This window comes from Cuculus canorus, chromosome 9 (genome assembly GCF_017976375.1).
Source record: "Cuculus canorus isolate bCucCan1 chromosome 9, bCucCan1.pri, whole genome shotgun sequence".
Taxonomy (NCBI): Eukaryota; Metazoa; Chordata; class Aves; order Cuculiformes; family Cuculidae; genus Cuculus; species Cuculus canorus.
In genome coordinates, this window is record NC_071409.1 from 13174272 (window position 1) to 13194007 (window position 19736).

Genomic DNA, 19736 nt, shown 5'->3' on the forward strand with positions numbered 1-19736 from the left:
TGAGAGTCAACGGAGTTAGAACAGAAAGCACACATCCAGCTCAAAAGCATTCCTAAGTGCCTCCTAAGACAAAAATGGACCAACATGGAGATGAAGGACTTTCACTGATGTCCCTGAGGCTGAAAAATAGCCAGCAGAGCCACCCATCTCCTGGTGCCATCACTGCTACAAGATACTGGAGCCATCCCAGAAAGGCTTGCAAAAGAGGGTGTGAATCGCAGGTGAGGCTGGGAGGCAACTGGGGAGAGTAAGACCAGGAGGGGCCAAGCAGAAGGTCAGGATGGGTCCTAGTTTATGAGCGCCTGTGCCTTGCCCTGGCTTCAGGCACAAGGTTTTTCATCAGAAAAAAACAAGCCTCATCTAACAGGGAGGCAAAGACCCACATAAAGCAGAAGAGAAAGAGGAAAGTCTGATGAGATTTTTTTTTTTCTTTAAAAAGCAAAAAATGACTGATAGCTGCACCATCCAAATACTTTCCATCATAGATTATCACATATCTCTCACAGACCCAGAAGTTTCAGGGTCCACAATTACTCATTGCTTAAATAAAAGTTTAGGCTCTGACTGCAAAGAGAGTTATGGAAATTTAAGGGCAAGATAAGACTTCACACAACCCAGGCTCCTGACCTCAGCAATGTAGCTTTTCTGAAAAGCTGCTTACTTGGCAGTTTGGCAGGGTTGTTTCCTCCGTGCTTTCCAGAAAGCAGGTGGAAATTTTCTTTACTTTTAGTTTCAGTAATATACCCAACACAGCTCTAAGGATGCAGCAGTCCACCTGTAAACAATCTGCTGATCAATTTATTTTCCAGTCATCTTATTTACTAAGAAAAATCATTGCACTGAATGAACTATTAAGTCCAGAGCAGCTTTTCAGAATGAAAGCTTATTTCTGAAAAAAAAAAAAAAAAAAAAAAAAATTCCTTGAAGCAGACTGATTTGAAACAGAACTATACGAAAAACAAAAACCAACCCAGCAGCGTAGGACTTTCCTTCTCCACTGCTGAGACATCTTTTTATAGTATCTAAAGATATTTAAAATAGATTTCACTGCACATGGACTGCGTTCTATTTTAATAAATAGCCTTGCCTTCCTTACAGCCATCCAGATTTCAGAGAAAAAGCCCCAACAAAATTGAATGTTCCTTTCAAGTCATTCTATTCAGAAAAATCTTTTTCAGAGCCAGCAAAAATATAGCCTACAGAAAATCCACCTTGAAAACAAATCTGTATGACTTATCCAGAACAGCTATATTTTTAAAAATCCAAGAACTGCAAGAGTAACCACAGCAGTTCCTGCTGACTGCTGAGTTTTTCTGCTCAGTTTTAGATCATTTGTGTCATTTGGGCACTGGAACAGGCTGCCCAGGGAGGTGGTCAAGTCACCTTCCCTGGAGGTGTTTAAGGAATGGGTTGATGAAATGCTTAGGGACATGGTTTAAGGAAGTGTAGGGAATGGTTAGACTCGATGATCCAGTGGGTCCTTTCCAACCTGGTGATTCTATGATTCTATTCTATTATTTACAGAAAACAAATATCCAATAAAGCAAAGTGACTTACTGAACAACGGAGACCACAGCCTGAAAGCAAGAGTCATTTTTTAAGTGATACTAACAAGGTCTAAGAATTAACTCAATTCTGTCATTAAGGAAAGCTCAATAAAAACAGCAGCAGAGAGCAGATCATGAGAGAGCAAAGCGTGGCTGCACTGAGAAAGGATTGCTGCAGGTAATGCAACCATGCCAGACAGCTTGAGAAGAAGATTTACTTTTGGGGTATCTTGGGGTGATTAACTCCTCAGCAGGTGCTGTGTAAACGCTCTTTAGATCCTGGTGTTAATCTCTCAAGCAGCAAATGACTGAGTGAATACAGAAATATTTTTCATGGCACTGACACATTTGTGAGGAACTCCGCCTTTCTTAATGTTTATTTTTCCACTTTTTAATAGCTCAGATTCCTCTGGAGCAATAGCCCTTATCCACACTCCTCCTGGATGTGCATAATCTTTTCTTTAGTCTCAAGACAGACTAAAATCCAAGCAAAGCAAGGTTTTTGTTTATTGAAGTTCACAAGTAATGAGGACGACACAAACAGAGGATGCTGAAGCCTGATTAGATGGCACCTAAGTATTTAAGATGTTCCAGATCAGTGGACTAGATGACCTGGCATCAAAATGCACTTCAGTCCTTTCTAGTTTTTAAGAAACGAGGACGAAGAGCAGCACTACCACGAAGGGTCAGACAAAACACCTTCTCCCTCACCTCTGAGAATACAGATTATTGCAGGAAGAAAAATTCAACCCACATGATATCCTGCTCTCTAAACCCACACCACAGTAAGTTCAGAGAATCACAGGCTTTTGTCAGCTGATTTCTGTTCTAAAAAGCCTCTCTGTCCTACCATCTCTGCATGTCCAACATTATTACATATACTGCATTTTTTCAGGGTCTTGTCCCAACTAAGTCTGAAAAACTGAAGTGTGGGTTGGCCATAAGAGTCCCAAGATCTAAATCTTTCCCAGTTATGTACACATAGCAGAATTTGTGGCCATGAAGTTTTCACTTGATTACTAGTTTTACACTTCATGCTTTCGGTTTTATTAGCCATCCCTGAACTTCTTTCCAACTGAAACTAAAATGCTTGTGTAAGTTCAAAAAAAGACATTTGAAATTGCCAATCGCACTGATGATAAAATGAGAAGTAAGAAATAAGGTTTGATCTCCATCTTCACAATGTTAATCCAAAGCAGCCCATCTCCGGACCATCAATTTTTAAGAAAGAATACAAGAACCACCACCAGTGCACAGCAAAGCCATCCCCAGATTGCTCCATAATTAAACACACCCTGATTTTCTTCTCTCAACTTAAAGAACGTCTGTATTCAATCATAAAAAGGGATCAAGAGAAAGCAATACAGCACCGCAGGTCATATCTTTTCCATAACATATAGTCCCAGATGATAATCACAGCAGAGACGCTCTACGGAGATGACCTTGTTATTCAGTAAGTCATTCAAAGTGGTTGTGCTAATTTTAATGCTTGGATACATACCTGCAAGGAGTTATTTTTGAAAGGCTGTTCCATGAACCAGCATTTATTCCTTTATTTATGCAGCTGTGCCAACATCACAGATGAGCACATGAAACTACTTCTCTTCGAATGCAAGTGTGGAATTGTATCTGAATGTCTACCCTGCGTGCTTATGGTTTTACACAAAGGTAACTGTGCCATATCAGTACCATCAGCTACTGTCTTTTTCCATAAGCCTTTTCAAAACATACATGCACGGGTGTGCTGGCACATACACACATGACACACCCCATCCCCATCCTTTAGACCATTTCCTACGACAACAAAAAACATAAAATTGTCTTCTTCACTTTTTTCTTTTTAAATATTTCTTGGTTCTAGAATAAGGTCTGATCCTGACCCTGGAAACTGATGCAATGCCACAGTTCTGAATGCAGGACTGCAGGATAAGGTAAATAACCTAAACAGTTTCCAGATAATGAGGTTCACCTACACTGCCATGATCTTGGTTGTTTATCTAGCAGAAACGTACCTCCACTTTCTGCATAATAGCTATCTTCATAGTCTGCGTGTCCCTGGGATTCTGGGTAGTGCTTCTTGCGCTTTTTTTCTTCTTGAATTTCTTTCTCTTGTAGGAGACGGGCAATGTCCTGCAGAGTGGGAGGAAAATAGACATTACCCTTCCCTCACAAAAAATATCACCATATTCTTTTTCCTCTAACGCTTTATTCAATTACAAAAATGACAGGGTTACTCTCAAATTCAACCCTGGGCTAGATGAGGCTTCCAGTTTCATGGTTGACACAAGAGGCCACCGGTAGTCAACCTTAATCTGGCCCACCATTGAGCTTCCAATCCCATGGCAGACTCAGTTTCCTGTTCCACCTGCACACACACACGCAAAGCCCTAATGGCCAAAGCATTGAGAAGGGGCTGCACATACAGCCCTGGGTTTTCAGCGAGGATCTGAAAGTCACACAAATGCACACCTGCTCACACAAGTGTGCTAGACCTCACCCCTGGACTCCATTGGGGAAAGAAAAACAGAAAAAGATTGTTTCCAGCTGAATGTACTTTGGATTGGAATGAGACTCCAGAGCAAGACATGAACTTGCTTCAAACCAGCTGTAATTTACAGGGCCTGTAGCATGCCAGGCAGGGAAATGCATCAATTTGACAGACAGAGACTGAAGGAAAAGGAAATCGAAAGGGATGTTAGGAGGAGCAGACTAGGGACAAGGCAGGGGCACTGCGGAGACTGCAGCCGTTTATCTTCCATGGCAGTTTTGGTAGATATGCCATCAAAGAGAATAGCGCTCCATTTTCCTAATTGGTTTTCCTTCGAGATGACTAATGGATCAACAAGGCCTAACAACAGCAAGCAGATCCCTGGAGCTTGCTCATTTGGGATCCAGAAGCTTGCGAGTCAGTGGAGCCAGTCTGAATCTAGGAAGAGAACCTGGAAGATACCAGCTGGGCACACTAGCCCTTTGGATAATATTCATTTAAGCCTCTCTAATCCTCAGAACCTTTATTAAGTCATGCATGTAAAGTACACTTTGCAGGCAGGAAAGGCATCACTGAAATGCAAACTAAACGCCAACACCCTCCAAAGGAAAGCCAGCACTGGAGGACATTGGATGGTTATTCAAGTACTATTTCAGGATCCAGATAAGATCTGCTCAGCAACCAGCTTTATGGAGGACCTGGGGATGCCACAGGCCCTTCACAAAAAAAAAAGAAAATTCATTTCCCTGACAAGGTTAACCTCTTCTAGCAAGTACAGTAAGTCTATAAATATATGGGCTTAAGCCCGTTATCTCTAGGACTGAGATGGCTTAAGACTTGCAAATCCACACAAACCACTTTTAACAAACTGGACTTGTAAGCAGGTAGGCTTAGCACCTCATTTACAAACTCTTTTCACCAGACTGCATCTGCCTCAAGCACAGCTCTGGCATAACGCTGCTAGCCACTACGATACCAGATACCAGACCGCTACCACCTACACTGCACAACTATTACAGCCTGACATGTGACAAATACAAGACTAGTCTGGCACGTGTCCAGTACTGGTGTGATACAGAGTGAGCGTCCTGCAGAGGTCTACAGAAGGGGCTCTGATGTTGTCACTCTGCCAGCTCACACACTCACTCACATTTCTCAGGCTCTGGATCAGCACAGAAGCCCACCTAGAAGAAACAATGCTGGGGGAAGACTCTGGAAGGGAAGCAGGATCAATTCAAACTCTCCAGAAGTCTGTTGCAAGGATGGGTGGTACTACCACATCCTTGTACCAACAGCACCCTAACTCAGTCCACATCTACATTTCAGCCACACTTGTTAACTTCCCACATACCAGCAGGAAGATAAAGACTATTTATGGCTTTTCCTCATCACTCTGAGACATGTCCATTTGCAGTTTGCTCCCAACAACAAAAGGCGGTCAGCACAGAAGCGTCACAAGTGTGACAGGTTACAGGGACCTATTATTAGACTACTGTCATCCCAGCAGCTCTCCCCATCAAGCAGGAAGGAAAGGTGCAATTCCCACACACAGCATGAGTAGTATTACATCCCCTTCACCACTCTGATAAAAATGAGACAGATGGTCAACATTTATAGCACAAATCCCTTAGCCAGAATGTTCCTCCCATCCCCATTACCACAATCTCCTCTTGGAAAGCCCCTCCACATCTGCCTGGGTAGTCTTTCAGTACTTGCTTTGACTTAATGATACAAGAAGAATACGGTCTTACAGAAGCAAACTGATGCATTTGTCATGCGAGGGCTGATTTTTATTTCAGACTCTCACAGGAAACACAACCTTGTGTTCAAGTTCTTCCAACAGAGAAAAGGCCACTAGGTGCCTCTTGAGCATCTAGAGGCTACTCAACCTTCTCAAAAACCTATCTGTAATCAAAAATGCCATCACACTTCAGGCTCACAAAGGTGTCCTTCTACTCGGTGGCATTTTTGAATACCAATCTGACAGGCTGACACAATAAAGTGGTCAACAAGCCAAATATCCTTTGAACATCATGGACAAGCCACACCACTCACTCTCAAGCAACAGCAGCAGAGCAATATTTTGCTATAACAAAAGGAATCTGGTAGCAAGAAATTGTTTCAGGGTATTCAGGCTTTGAAAGACTAAATTGAAGATGAAAGAAGGTAGTGGAGAAGCCAGAGACAGATGGCTGGGCTGAAGTTCCCACTGAAGTTTTTGTACCAAAGACCAAGCAATCATGACCCATGATTCTCCCGAAAGTAGCACCTGTCTCCTGACAGTCTCTGACTGCACTTTCCTACCCCTGGGCAATAAACCTCAAGAAGACCCACCTATTACTTGCCATATTCATTACCAAGGTCACTGGTATCAACAACGCTTGTGACCCTTAAGCATGAGGATTATGACTGTATCTGTTACTGTTTCTGTAACAGGACTTGCCAAAATTTCCATGCATGCTGAGCTCTGTGAGGACCAGGACTGACACCATGCAAGCCAACTCCCATGGCTAATGACCAAGAAGCGTCTGCACTGAAAGGCCCACTACAAATAGCCCTGCTATCCCTGAATCTTCAAAGGTTACCTCATCGTTTGCCTCTTGCCTGCGTCTCTGCTCCGCTTCAAAAACAAGTTTCACTTGGATTTCCTGAGCGATCTCGCAGTCCTGTTGTTCTCTGGAAGGCAAGGAGACAGGATTACAGACACTAAAGTCTTAGGCATGAGTCAGCCTGGAGAAAGGGATAAAAGAGCTAAAGAACCCACTTGATTTACACAGAAGACTTATTACACGGTGTTAAGGCAGAGCCTATAAATCCCCACTAGGGACCAGGACTCCCTGTACTTAATGCTGGCCAAATTTAGAAAATAGCTCCCAAAACATACACAATCAAAGTACAATGCAAGATAAAACAAATTCATAGGCAGTTTGCTAAGAATGGAGGTAGGAACCACAAGATAGGGCAGGCCGAGAGAACACACAGGTGTCTCTGCACACAGTCTAATTCTGATGGGGAGTTTTTGTATGTGTGGTGTCAAAGGAGGGGTTTAGGGGTATGGTTAATGCAGGTATATTTCTGGGAAACAGTTTTCATGCGAATGCCGAGAAAGTGCTGAAATGCAGCTATCAAAATGCAGTACATAGGCCAAGTAGAGGCTGGAGGTGGCAGTTCAGCAATGAATGAGAAACACTGCCAAGGTGGGACAAGACCACAAAAGCAGAACCAATGCCAAGAGGCAAGAGAACAACGTGCATCAAAAGGAGGGGCAAGGGAATCATCAGCACAGCGCCAGTGCAGATGCAGGAACAACACAAAATTGCTCTAACTGGGGACAGAGAGATACCCAAGTAATAGAGACATGAGAGTTTCGTCTATGGAGATAGACTAGGAAGGCTGTATTTCAGGGAGGTCATACAGAAAGCATCTGGCACAATTCTTGCATACTCAGCCATGCACTCTGATGCCTGGCAAACAGGCAGCTGGAACGATGGCCAGGGTCCCTTAGGGCAACCCAGAAAAGAGCTGGGGGATTTGAGAAGAAAGATCAAGAGCTCTTTTTTTTCAGCACTGCTGAAATTGAGCCAAAGACTAGCTCTGAACAGGTCAGAAAAATCAATCCAAGCTATCTCTGCAACTGAGACTACCGAAAGGAGAAGGAGATGAGAATAGGAACAACAGGCAGAGTGTGCTTTATTAGAACTTTTGAAGAATATGTTGTTGAATATGCTGTCAACAGACAGGTGATAGGAGGACTACCAAGAACATATTATGGAAGTCAAGCAAATATTTCCAGAGAAGCAGGTTCAGTTACATTGAACTCAGCTACATTCAACTAGCGAACCTGGAGGCAAAAGACTGAAAGAGAGTCTACGACATGAGCAGAGGAAATTAAAACAGTAAGTGCAGACCAGCACTTTTGGTAGCAAAACAGAGATAAGTGTCACGGCTGAAACCATCAGTGGCACCACAGGGCCTTCTTTTACAGAAAGTGAAGAAGAACGAGAGAAACTGAGAGTGGATATATAGCTTAGGGTGGGGAGGACGGACACTGTGACAAGAAGAGTTTAGAGGACAAATGCCATCAAGAAACAAGTAATATATTATACGGAAGGAAAATGAACATGCAGTAGGAGAGAAAAGTAGCTTCTTTATTTCTGTTAACTGCTCCTTGGTAGCAGACTTGCACTAGGTACAGCGCATTATTTACATGAACCCCAAACACATATGAACCTTAAGTCAGTGTCACAACATGACATATTCTTCCCTTTTCCCAGACCACCACACTCAAACACCTGTGTATGTTCATAAATTGAACTATATTCAGAGTCATCCTGGCACCCATGAATTTCAGTGTTCGTAGGGCTCAAGTTATCAACAGGCCAAACAACTTCAGACATCAGTTTCTGAATAAAAAATCATAAAGCCTGGCATTTTGCGCATGTGTCTATGTGCAGTTGAGTCTGTGGGGAAAACTGTTCAAAGGCACACAAGCTCACATAGCAGCAAATCTAGTTCTTGAACTTGCCATATAAAAAGGGAACCTGGTACCAGCAGGGAACCACACTCCCCAGCAAAACAATAGCTGAATACACAAATCATAGGGAGCTGACTGTTAATGGGCCAAAGAAAGTGGATCTCTTATGACCCCAGTCTCAAAGGACATGAATCCAGGTAGAAAATAAGTTAGAAAGGTCAGACATATCAAAGCATCGCACGTCTCCAGTTCCCCCAGCACCTGTGAGCAGAGCTAAGGTGCCAAGTTCATCGGCACCAAGTTACTTGCTAAATGCTTAAAATAATCTTACTGCAGACAAACAGCAGACAGAAACAGCTAATAGCCTTTCATAGACAAGGCAACAAGGTCATCGCTTCTCCATTCGCAGCAAAGAACACTAGAAGCAATGCCAAAGCAGAGTATTTTCTTGTTCCTGATGACAGCACCTTGGGATATACCATACCAGTCTCTAAGAACCACTGAACAGCAACAGAGGATTAGATTTTGGGGTTTATTGCTCAGTGGTAATTAAATACTGAGACTTGATTAGTTAATCAACATAGGCTAGTGATCGAGGGTACGAAAATAGGTTAAAGGACTCTGACAGCTTTTCTTGTCCTTTGGATTTTTTGGTGTGAGTTGAAGTGCCCACCAGTCCCCAGAAATCAGCTAAAGCAACATAAACGTCATCAGCCCTGAACACCACATCCAGGAGTCCTTTATTCCTGGGCAAGCAGGAGCGTGAAGAGCACCAGGAAAACTCTTACATCAGTTGAGGAAAAAGGAGGGAGGGAGAAGGGAGGGGGAAGAGAGGGGAGAAGTCAGAGTGATCAGAAAGCTCCCATTTGTGTTGGCTGCAGCTACTAATCATTACCAGATGAGGAGAGAGGAAAAAAAAAAAACCAAAAGAGTTTGAGGGAATCATTCAAAGGAACTGCTTGCATTAGTGTAACAGAACCATCACAGCACTGGGAGCAAAATAAGGAAATAGCATTTTTCACGGTATTTCCAACAGTTCTGTTAGCAACCTTGCTACTACGCTTGGCAATGTGCAGGCTGCTCAGCTAGATGTGAGAGGTGCTTTTAAAGAAGCATGAAAATAAGGTTTGATGCTTCCCTGAATTCTTAAAAAGAGAAGAAAAGTTATTTCTATTTTCTCACTTATGTTCACAAAGATCTTCTGAAGGAATCAAATCCGAAAGACAGAAGAAAGCCCATAAATTTGAAGAGCTTTTTTATGTTCCCTGTTTCTAAAGACCACCCAGTTCTGCCTCTTTGCTTCTCCCATCACCTTGCAGCATCAAAATGTCCTAGACGATACAGAAAGCAACGACCACAAGGATCATTTTGTTGCCAGAACACACTGATCTCGCACAAGGAGGAGACAGTGGGAACGTACAAAGAATTAAAGAAGAAAATGATCCAATTACAAAAGGATGCCTCCAACTTTTTTTACTATTCTTGCAGAACAGCACATGCTTTCAGGAGCAGAACTGCTGCTGACACATTTTGCATCAGCAGTTCTGCCTGTAACTTGGCTCACAAAGTCTGTAAATCTCATTCTACAGTCCTACAAGAAGAAAATTGGTTGCAGTCTACAGCAAGTAACAAAAAGGAATCATCTCTGCCATATAAAATTAATTTTTATGTTGTCATATACATGCTCACATCTCTAATTGGCAATGAAGACAAAACTAGGGAAAGACAGCACAGATCTGAGAGATACGCGTCTCTACCCAGTGTTGCCTGGGTGTGCTGGGAATATTGAAAACAGTGGCTGATTTATAGCACCGCAGCTTCAAGACTTTTATGAGCAGTTCCTTTGAAGCTAATCCTATATCTCACACATCTGCAATACAGAGGTCTTCTACTCCACCAGTGCCTCTGCCAGATGAGCCACCCAGAGGCTGTGATCCACCACCAATTGTACCTGGTGGGTGGCATCAGAGCACGACACAAGCCAGGAGGCAGCACAGCAGCTGGGAGATGCAGCCTGCCTTGCAGACCCTGCATTTGCAGGGAGTCACATCCTCTCTACTGTCCTCACTGGGATATGACAGAGCCGGGTCAGGCGACCCACTTGTTACATCTCATGTATTGCAAGAGGCTGCATTGGGGAGCCGGGGACGGGGAACAGAAAAAGGAAAAAATGAAACAAAACAACCGTAAAACATACAACCAAATAAAAGCACCAATGTCAATTCTGGATTGGAAAGTACAGTTTGTCTTGCCCTGCACTGTCATGTTTAATTTGTACACCAACTCCACACCCGAAGAGCCATGGCACACAGAAAAGCAAACGACAGGCCACAGGGTTAAATCTGGTGTGTGAGGCCTTAGCAAACTGGATCACTCATTAAATACCCTCCCACAGCCGCTGCAGATGTCAATGATTGCAGAAGAAGGCCTGTCCCCCAGAAACCATCTCCACCCAAGTGACCCTGGGGTAACAGCTCCTCTTCCCAGGTCACTGCATACTGGAGCAACTGCAAGCAGGGGCTTTCACCTGTTCAGTGCAGCAGGATACCAAAAACCACTGCGCTCAGCTCCTCAAAAGCACTCATCAGGCACAATACAAACACATCAATACCTGCAATTTCCAAAAGCGAGAGAATTCACTGTAACACTGTGTATTTCTGTGCTGCAGTTTCTTCTTTGTCAGACTTTAGCCAGGGACAAGATTAATGCAAGTGGCCAAGTTACCTCACTTTGTCAACAGGCTGAACAGGAAGGCTCCTTCTCATGGTCAGACAACCAAACCCAGGCCAGGCCAGGCCTCAGGGCCACGTACTCCCACCCTGTCCGCAAGACTCTGTGGCAGGGCCTAGTACCAATACTTTTATGGCAATGGGTAGCCAAGGAAAAAGGAAACAAAAGAAGGCTGATCAACCTGAACTCCAAGTACTGTCAGTAAACTCCAATCAAAGCAGTGTTCTGACCAAAACCAAATTTCAGTGTTCTGACCAAATGGGACTAGCATTTCAACACCTCCATCCCAAACTTACAAGTCTTTTCGGTGTTTCTGGATTTGAGCACGGGCTTTCAGATCCTCCTCTTCTTGCAGTTGCTTGGCCACCTGCAAGTCATGTTTCACCAGACGATTACGCTGAACGTTTGTTGCCAAGTGATGCTCAACTGGAAATAAACACAGACAAGAATCCCCCCAAGTCACCCTGCAGAACTTCATGGTGTGAATAAGACAAAGCAAGTGGGAGGGAGATTCCAGGCTAGAAAGAAAGACAGATCTAAGCAGAGAAACATCATAGAACATCTCTAAAGGTGGGGAAGTCCTGAACTGAAGTTACACTAGTAGCTTGAGTTTATCTCGTTTTAACACTGGGGGGGCTGTATACCTGTGTCTGTTCCCAAAACAAGATCTGCATATCTTAATCACATGCAGGTTTATAGAGAATGCTTTTTAGGCTTTGCATTCCATTTTCTGCCCAAAGGAAATCACCCTAAATTAATAAACTGGGGCTGGAGGGGACCGCCAGAGGTCAGTGAGGATTAGTTGAACCTAAACTACTTCTGATGGCTGCTTCCCTAATTTGTTCTCAAGAACCTCTAGAGGAGGAAACTTCTCTCACTCTCAACATAATTGGTTTCAGAATCTCACTACCTTTATATATAGAAACAGAGCAACAGAGTACTACAGTGAATCCTTTACCATACATGGATACTGCCTGCAAGAAAAGACGGCTACATGAGCTACAGCTGAGAGCCAGCTTCAGTTCAGTGGTCTCAGGTTCCAGCAGCAAGGACACAACTTCAGTGCAAGCTGCACGCTTTATAGAACAGCTGGAGCAGTACTAGCACCTAGTAGAGGAAAACACCAATGGTCTTGGCCCCCAGCAAAGGAGAACAGAGGGGCCACCACATCTGAAACTGCAATGCAAGCGTACCTCAAGTAACAGATAACCATGTAAAAAACAGAGAGAAAAAAAAAATCATCAGTCACTTTGAAGTTCCTGACTGTACTTTTTTTTCCTCCTTTTTAAACCCTACAGTGTACAGCTGCCTTACAACAAAATATCTTAAAAGGAAGCCTCCTTTCAAAAGGCAGGCACTGGCGATTCTGAAATAAGTAAATAAACAGACCTCTTCTGGTTGTCCCTCCAGTCAGGCTATAAAACTTAAGCTTCCAAAACTGCTAGTAATTTCTAAAAACCTTGCAGAGCAACAAAACCTCAAGTGCACTCCCACATGCAATTTTATCATAAATGGCATAAGCAAACAACTCTAAAGGAGAGCACAAAACTTACACATGAAATATTATTATCTCTAGGGTACAATGTGAGCTGCAGCAGAATACAGAGTAGTGTTACATGACAGTGAAGATAGCAATAATCATCTGTAATCTATTAAAGAGAATACAAACGAACTAAAAAGTAGGGAGGATCTTTCTTTGCAAAACCAAACAAAGCCAGATATCTGTTGGGACAAATTTGCTCCAGTTTGAACAAGCATCATTGCGACTTACTTTCTTGCTCCTGTAAGTTATAGGCCAAGGTATGATCTTCCAGAACAGCAAAGTCTCGACACACTGGACAGGGAAACAAAGCCAAGAGAATTAGCATCAGGAGTTAAAAACCTCAAAATATCAAAAGAGCTATGGGGGTCTGTGAGGCACACATGCAAAGAGACTTCTGACACTTCATACCAAACAAGGTCTGGACTGGTGGGGTTTTCCCTCTCAGCACTTGTGGCTATTTCTGCATGTACTTACTTTTTTGTCCCTGTTTGTGTAACAAGACTCCTCCATGCTCCCCTACACCTCCGCTTCTTTAGTTTAAAACCAGAACTGCCCACACCACTATTGGATCAGCCCTTGTATACAAAACCCTGTCTTCAAACCAGATCTATACTAACGCCCACGCTTAGCACGTTCAACTAAAACCAAGGTCAAGTATTTGTGCTTACTATGACTTTCTGTGCCAGGTTAAAGAGTCTGAGAGTAGTATAGTCTCTGCACAAAGACACGTGCATACTGTCACCTCTGTGGAGCTAAGCAGACTGAGCTGTACGGCTCTCGCTGCAAGGCACTTCTACTGGCTTGAGAATCATTTTACAGTTGTCTCCTGTAAGCTTCATTGATCTTTTTCAAGTGCAGATGCTGGGTATGTACCTAGAATCCAGATACAGGATCAACCACAGTATTACCGGCGGGGATATACACAGCTTCTTAAAAAGATGCTGAAAAAGACCTGCAAACAAGCCAAACAGGAAGGGGACAAGCTCCCTTTGACACCAGTCTGAAAGCAGCAGATTTTTGCCAATGCCTATCACTTTCACACTTGAACTTTCAAAGGAACACTACCCACACTGCAGAAGCCACCAGCATTTATTTTTAACTTGTTATGATAGGCAGCAGGGCAACAAAACACAAGCCACACACATATTGGGACAGGGACACACACACAGCATCTGTTTCAGCATTTTGGTGGTACACATCAGGTTCTCAGGAAGCCAACTGTGACCTGTACCCCCAGACTGCAGGATGGGGCCTCGCTGCACATACACGGGGCCCCCGTCTGCTTCAAGGGGAGGTTAAGGCAGGGACACTGGAAAGGTCTACCACTTGTTCTTCCCTCAATGTGACAAGCTAAACAGCTTAACAGGACTTGACAGGACAACACATCCCATCTGAAATGTACGGCACAAAGTAAAAGAAACTACAAGGTGCTTCTGAAGCTGCAGAGGGAGGGCAAGAGCCTCTGTCGCTGCACTCGATAGGTGAAACTACTGGGGAAGACTGAGGTTTCTCTTTAGCAGAGCACAGTGACAGCCTGGAAGAAAAAAGTGAAAATAACATCAAAATCCCCAGAACTTACCAAAACTACAAGGGGAATTTATGAGGAGCCCATTTGTGAGAAACTCATTAATGAAAAGGTTCAGAGTCAGAGAACACAAAACATTTCCGTCACCACAAACGATGGAAAATACTACAAGGGAGTAAGGCGGCAGCTGTGTCTTCCCGAGCCACAGTCCTGCAAGCCTTCCCTCCTTTCAAATTGACACAGATGCTTCACTACAGAAGCACTGAGATGTTCCTCTGTGCCCAGGCGTCTTCACAAAACATCTAGAAGCGTTTCTAGTTGTGTGTACCAAGAGATCAGATAAATGCTTTATCATTTATTATATCCAACAGAATTTTTGGTTGAGTCTTTCTGCGTCAGTGTGTGTTTTACAGATGACAAAAGGTCCCAATAGCTAGAGCAGTGCTTCAGGAAAGAAGAATGACAAACAGCAGGGCGGAGATGAGGACAAAGATGACTGTCACACGATCCCATAGTGACTCACTTTAAGCACGTACAATTCTGGACGGTGCAATTAAGGTTTTTTTGTTGCTTTTTTTCACTGCAACTTCTTTTAAAAAAAGAAAGAGGATACAAAATATTAAATGCCACTGAAACACTTCCAGTTGGCATTTACGTATAAAAAAAGAAATGCTGCCTTCAGCTGCAGATCTGGAAAAGCCACAGCTGTGTTGCACACAGAAGTGCTACTCACAGGTGATATACCAAGGGTGCTCAGTGGTCACAAACACATTTTTATGGGATAGGGCAAAGGGAACTTGCTCACAGGGACTTTACTTCTGTGATGCCTAATACTACTTCAGCTTCACAGCACAGGTGTGGAACTACCCTCTGTTTACAACAAGAATCATCTGACCTGCTGGAAGGGCACATCCAACTCAGACGTTTAAGCCCTACTACCAATCCAGAGCTAAGCAAAGACACCTCAATACAGAGACAGAACATACTCAAGTCTAGGGCTGTGCTTCTACCACAAAAAACACTTGTTCCTGACAGTTAAAAAAAAAAGGGGGGGTGGGGGGAGTGATATTTTTAACTGCAGCGAGTCTCTGAGCAAGTCCACTGCTCAGCTGCCTGAACAGCTGTACTAACAAGACAAGGCAGGCAGCATAGGAGCAAGGATGAACATTTCAGAGCTGCATGGATGCTACAAGAAATGCTTATGAAACTGCATCTTAGTCCATTCCAACTCCTTTCTGCATAGACTCCCAACACTGCTCTGATTCTCATTATACTGGAGAGCTCTTCCTTGTTTGTCATGGTGTTGATGGTGCTGTCAGACCTTTGCTCCATCCTCCCCAGAGAGGCACATGTACAGAAGAGTACTTTAGTTTTTTTAACTCCATTCTACCCACACCCAGAGACACTCTTCTATTTGTTTGGGGAAAAAAAAAATATGTTGACAGAAACATGCTTGGCATACAGGTGAGAAAGTGGGAGGGTCATGGTAAACACTGCTACTCTTCTCTTGACAGTCTTGCACCAGCCCCAAAGAAGTCTCATCTCCTTGGGTAAGCATCATTCCTACAACGTAGCAGTAATTGTTTAACCCTTTTTGATTGATGGGCCACTAAAAACTTCCTAAAGAAATCAGAATCCTTAAATAAAAAGGCCAAGGGCATATACTGTTATATAGTATAGGTGGGTCTGCTTCTTCTAGCTGCCTCTCCAGAGACCTACTCAAAGTAGTTTATGGGTCTCCAGAGTTAAAACAAACAAGGAGAAAGCAAGTGGGGACAATACTCTAGTACAATCCACAACGTTGCAGGGTCTAAATGCAAATACAGGGGCTGTGTCTTAAGGCCATGATGATTCACAGAACTACTTGCATCAGAAGGACCTTAAAGGTCATCTAGTCCCAACTCCCTTGCCACGGGCAGGGACACCTTCCACTGGATCAGGTTGCTCAAAGCCCCATCCAACCTGATCTTGAACACCTAGATCCAGTACAGACACAGGGAAACAGGATGGCTATTCACAATGTGCTACGTGTCTGGGCTTGATGGTGCTGCGAGCTCACAAAGGACAGAGCAGGCTGGCAGGACAGCAGCAAGCACTGGGTTTGCTCACACATTTGGATTCATTCATGCACTGCTGAAGAAGCCACTTGGCTGCATACACACTCCACTAAGCCGCTCTTACAAACCCGCAAATGGACAGCTCAAGCGCATAGCCCTCGCTTTGTACTGCTGAAGCTGTTGGCAGGGCAGACAGCACAAGAAGACTTCGTCACAATCAAAAGCTTGGCTGGACTGGCTGCCTCTAGCTCATCTGAGCACATTATTCCCAATTCCCGCGATCCCAAGAACAACATGAAAAGAAGATGAGAACGTCCTATTATGAACACAACAAGGTGCTGTCAGCCAGCCAGGTGGCAAGAGATAGGACACCTGCAACTCCCTAGCAAACCTGGGGGTGAAGGCAAATCCAGAGCACTCCTTCAAGACTAGATTGAGCACCCATGGCACAGCATCAAGCAAGACCACATCTGCAAGTGTGCCCAAGGAAATCAAACCTCCATCCTTGAAGACATAAATCCAACAATGAGGCAACTATGAAATAACTGGAGATGTAGACCAGTCAGGCATGGTCTGAAATGAAGCTTCATCAGTGCAAGTCCTCATTGCCTGCCCAATGGCCCCAGAACACTCATTATCAGCCAGTGCATCCACAGGATTTGTGCTGAGAAATAGGATGGCCCCAATGACAACAGAAAGACTCACAATTCCTCCTCACCAGGAAGCTTCATATTTAAGGGGGAAATAAATCTATTTCCTTATTCCACAACTGTATGTCTAAAAAAATGAAAGGTAAGATAAATGTTACATTGACTTCCCACCTCCAGGCCCTGGCTGTGAGCCATCAGATGGCCAAACAAGCAGCAGCGGTTTAATCACAGCAGGCGCAATTGGCAAGTCCAGTGAAGCGTGAAACATTACCAACAGGTTTACCATAGCCTGATTAGGCCAATCTGCCTTGGCACAGCAGGGAGCAGGCTTGGGATATGCGCTTCTGGCACATCTGTCAAAGAAAGAAATGCCAGCCCAGGAATCCCTGCTGCTGCCACAGCTGGCAGAGGTGCCAGCAGGAGAGGACAGCGGCATAGCTGGAAGCATCATCATTCTTGCAGTAGCGGTGGGCTGCAAAATCCACGTAGTGGCATGAAAGATGGAGTTCACTTGCATGAGGGACCTGAAGAGCCTCTCTGCAAGCTCCAAGTTTAAGTCTCTCCACTAACAGGAGTTCCCTCAAAATATGCCTTTCTAAGCACCAGTGTAGCCGAGGCTCTTGCAAGCATGGTTGCAAGCCCTGCATTTATGGCAAAGATAAGAATGTCTCTAGTTACAACTTCACAAAACTTCACGAAATAACCTTTTCCTTTTTATATTCTGCTATCTGCCTCACTAGTTTTCTCCAGCATTACTTCAGCTTCATAGCTCAGCATTTCTAACAGCAAACTGTTTCAAAGAGTGAGCTAACCATAAGAGAAGAGCAAAGGCAGCCTTAGAAGTGGTAAGGGATACTTAGGTGTGTGACAAAGAGTTAGGTAACATACAGGAATGGGTGGCACGAATACCCACTGGCTCCACAAGAGCCCCTCTCCAGGTTCCCAACCACGGCTTAAGGCAAAACATACCCCATACTCCTCCGCCAAGTCTCAGATCATGTTTCGACATTCACCGACAGGCCCAAGGGGCCCCCCTTGGTTGACGTGGCCCTTACGACATGCGGCAGGATACTGGCCAGTTCAACGATGAGGGACCGCACACGCATGCTCCAAGCATTTCCTCTCAGGTCTTAAAAAACATCTCTTGCTCCCCACCCCCTCCACTCTCAACATTTTCCCATCACCATCATGTGCTGGATAATTCACAAAATAAACTAGAAGGTGTGAGTCATGCTTAGTTTAGAGCATCTGCAGTTTTCGAATCCTGAACTGAGGGACAGGAGGGAGAGGAAAGACAGAAGTGACACAGGAAAAAAACAGTTTCACCAGCTAAAAATCATTTTTAGGGCCTACAGAGCTGACAAATTAAATGGTAAGCAGCAAGTGCAGCCTGCTACAACCCAGCAGTCTCAGAAAGATAAGTTATGAAGATCCCTGCAAATGAGAAAGCAGGCTGGGACCTCGTAGAGACCCCTGCCAGCAGGGACTGGTCAGGCAACTCCAAGCCAGGTAAGCCCTCAAAAATTTGCAGATCATTTTCTTGAAATGAAGACAACATGACGAAGTAGCCACTCAACTGGAGGTGAGAAGCTACCCAACAGGCAGTTTCCAGAGGAAACATGCAACTGGGATGCCTCCTTCCCACTCCCAGTAAAGCTGCTCTGCATGATACACGGCCAGACCTCAGCTCTTCTCATTACCATCCTGCCTCTCCCATCGCACCAGGAGATTGCTGAGCTCTTGCAGCCACACACAGGCACTGAGAGAGGCTGGCCAGGACATGTCTCAGCTGCTGCAGCTGCAGTTACACAGACATTCCTAGAACCTTGTTCATCAGGCATTGTCAGTGCCAAGGACATCAGAAAACTCACACAGGGAGAAGGTGGCTTCCAGTCTGGGCAGCTCAGGGAAGGGAACAATTTCTTCTTCTCAGCCACAGCACTAGACCATCTCACATGGCTGGGACTTACGAAGTAGCACAAGGAGACTGGGAGGCCCAATCGGGAACCAAACTGAGGGGTCTCAGCCTACTTCTTAAAAGCATAAACATGTAAAATAAAAAAATACCACCAAAGAACTATGATTCTTTTTATCAGCAGTCTTGAACTGCAGGCTAAGAACAGCTTGGGATTTGGGAAGGAGGTTATCGCCTCTGCTCTAAGCTAATGCCTTGAGGTCAAGGTCATGAAGTTTGTGCTCCATCTGTACCATTCTCCAACAATAAGCTCTCAATGCCCAACAATGCCTTAAAAAGGAAGGCTATAAATAATTTTGGAAACAAATTCTCAGAACAAGAGTCTATGTTTTAACCTGCCTTGAAACCTGCCTTAAATCAGCAGCATTCACAAAATGCATTCTCTTGAGGCTCCTAGTTTGGCATTCTCAGTTCTGTAAACGTGCCTGCAAACTGTACCACAGAGCAGTCCTCAAGCTGAGAGGGCATCTGTTGAACACCTCAAAGCGGAAGGTGATGTGCTGGCACAGTATAACAGGGAACTGGAGATACCCAAGATCGCAAAAAACCAGGACTAAAAGGAACCTAAAAAGGTCATCCTAGAGCATGCCTCAGACACGAATTTTGACAAAATTCATCATTCTGACTTTATTATAGAAGGCTGTCATCTTTCTTATCATTGGATAACTGCACCCTACATCAATTCATCTACAATCTTTCTAAGCAGGGGCATCTCTTCTTATCCTCCAAGCTTAAAACACAACCCAT

At 44.2% G+C, this 19736-nt stretch overlaps 1 protein-coding gene across 2 annotated transcripts in view; it reads right to left on the reverse strand.

Annotated features, from left to right (window-relative positions):
• Positions 1–19736, reverse strand: part of CCDC50 (coiled-coil domain containing 50) — a 43369-nt gene that overhangs the window by 13423 nt on the left and 10210 nt on the right. For both annotated transcript variants that reach the window (XM_054074367.1, XM_054074368.1), the window contains exons 2-5: positions 13011–13073; positions 11536–11665; positions 6621–6711; positions 3560–3677 (exon numbers count right to left, since the gene is read on the reverse strand). In XM_054074367.1, coding sequence (XP_053930342.1) covers positions 3560–3677; positions 6621–6711; positions 11536–11665; positions 13011–13073 — 402 coding nt within the window. The remainder of the gene's footprint in view (positions 1–3559; positions 3678–6620; positions 6712–11535; positions 11666–13010; positions 13074–19736) is intronic.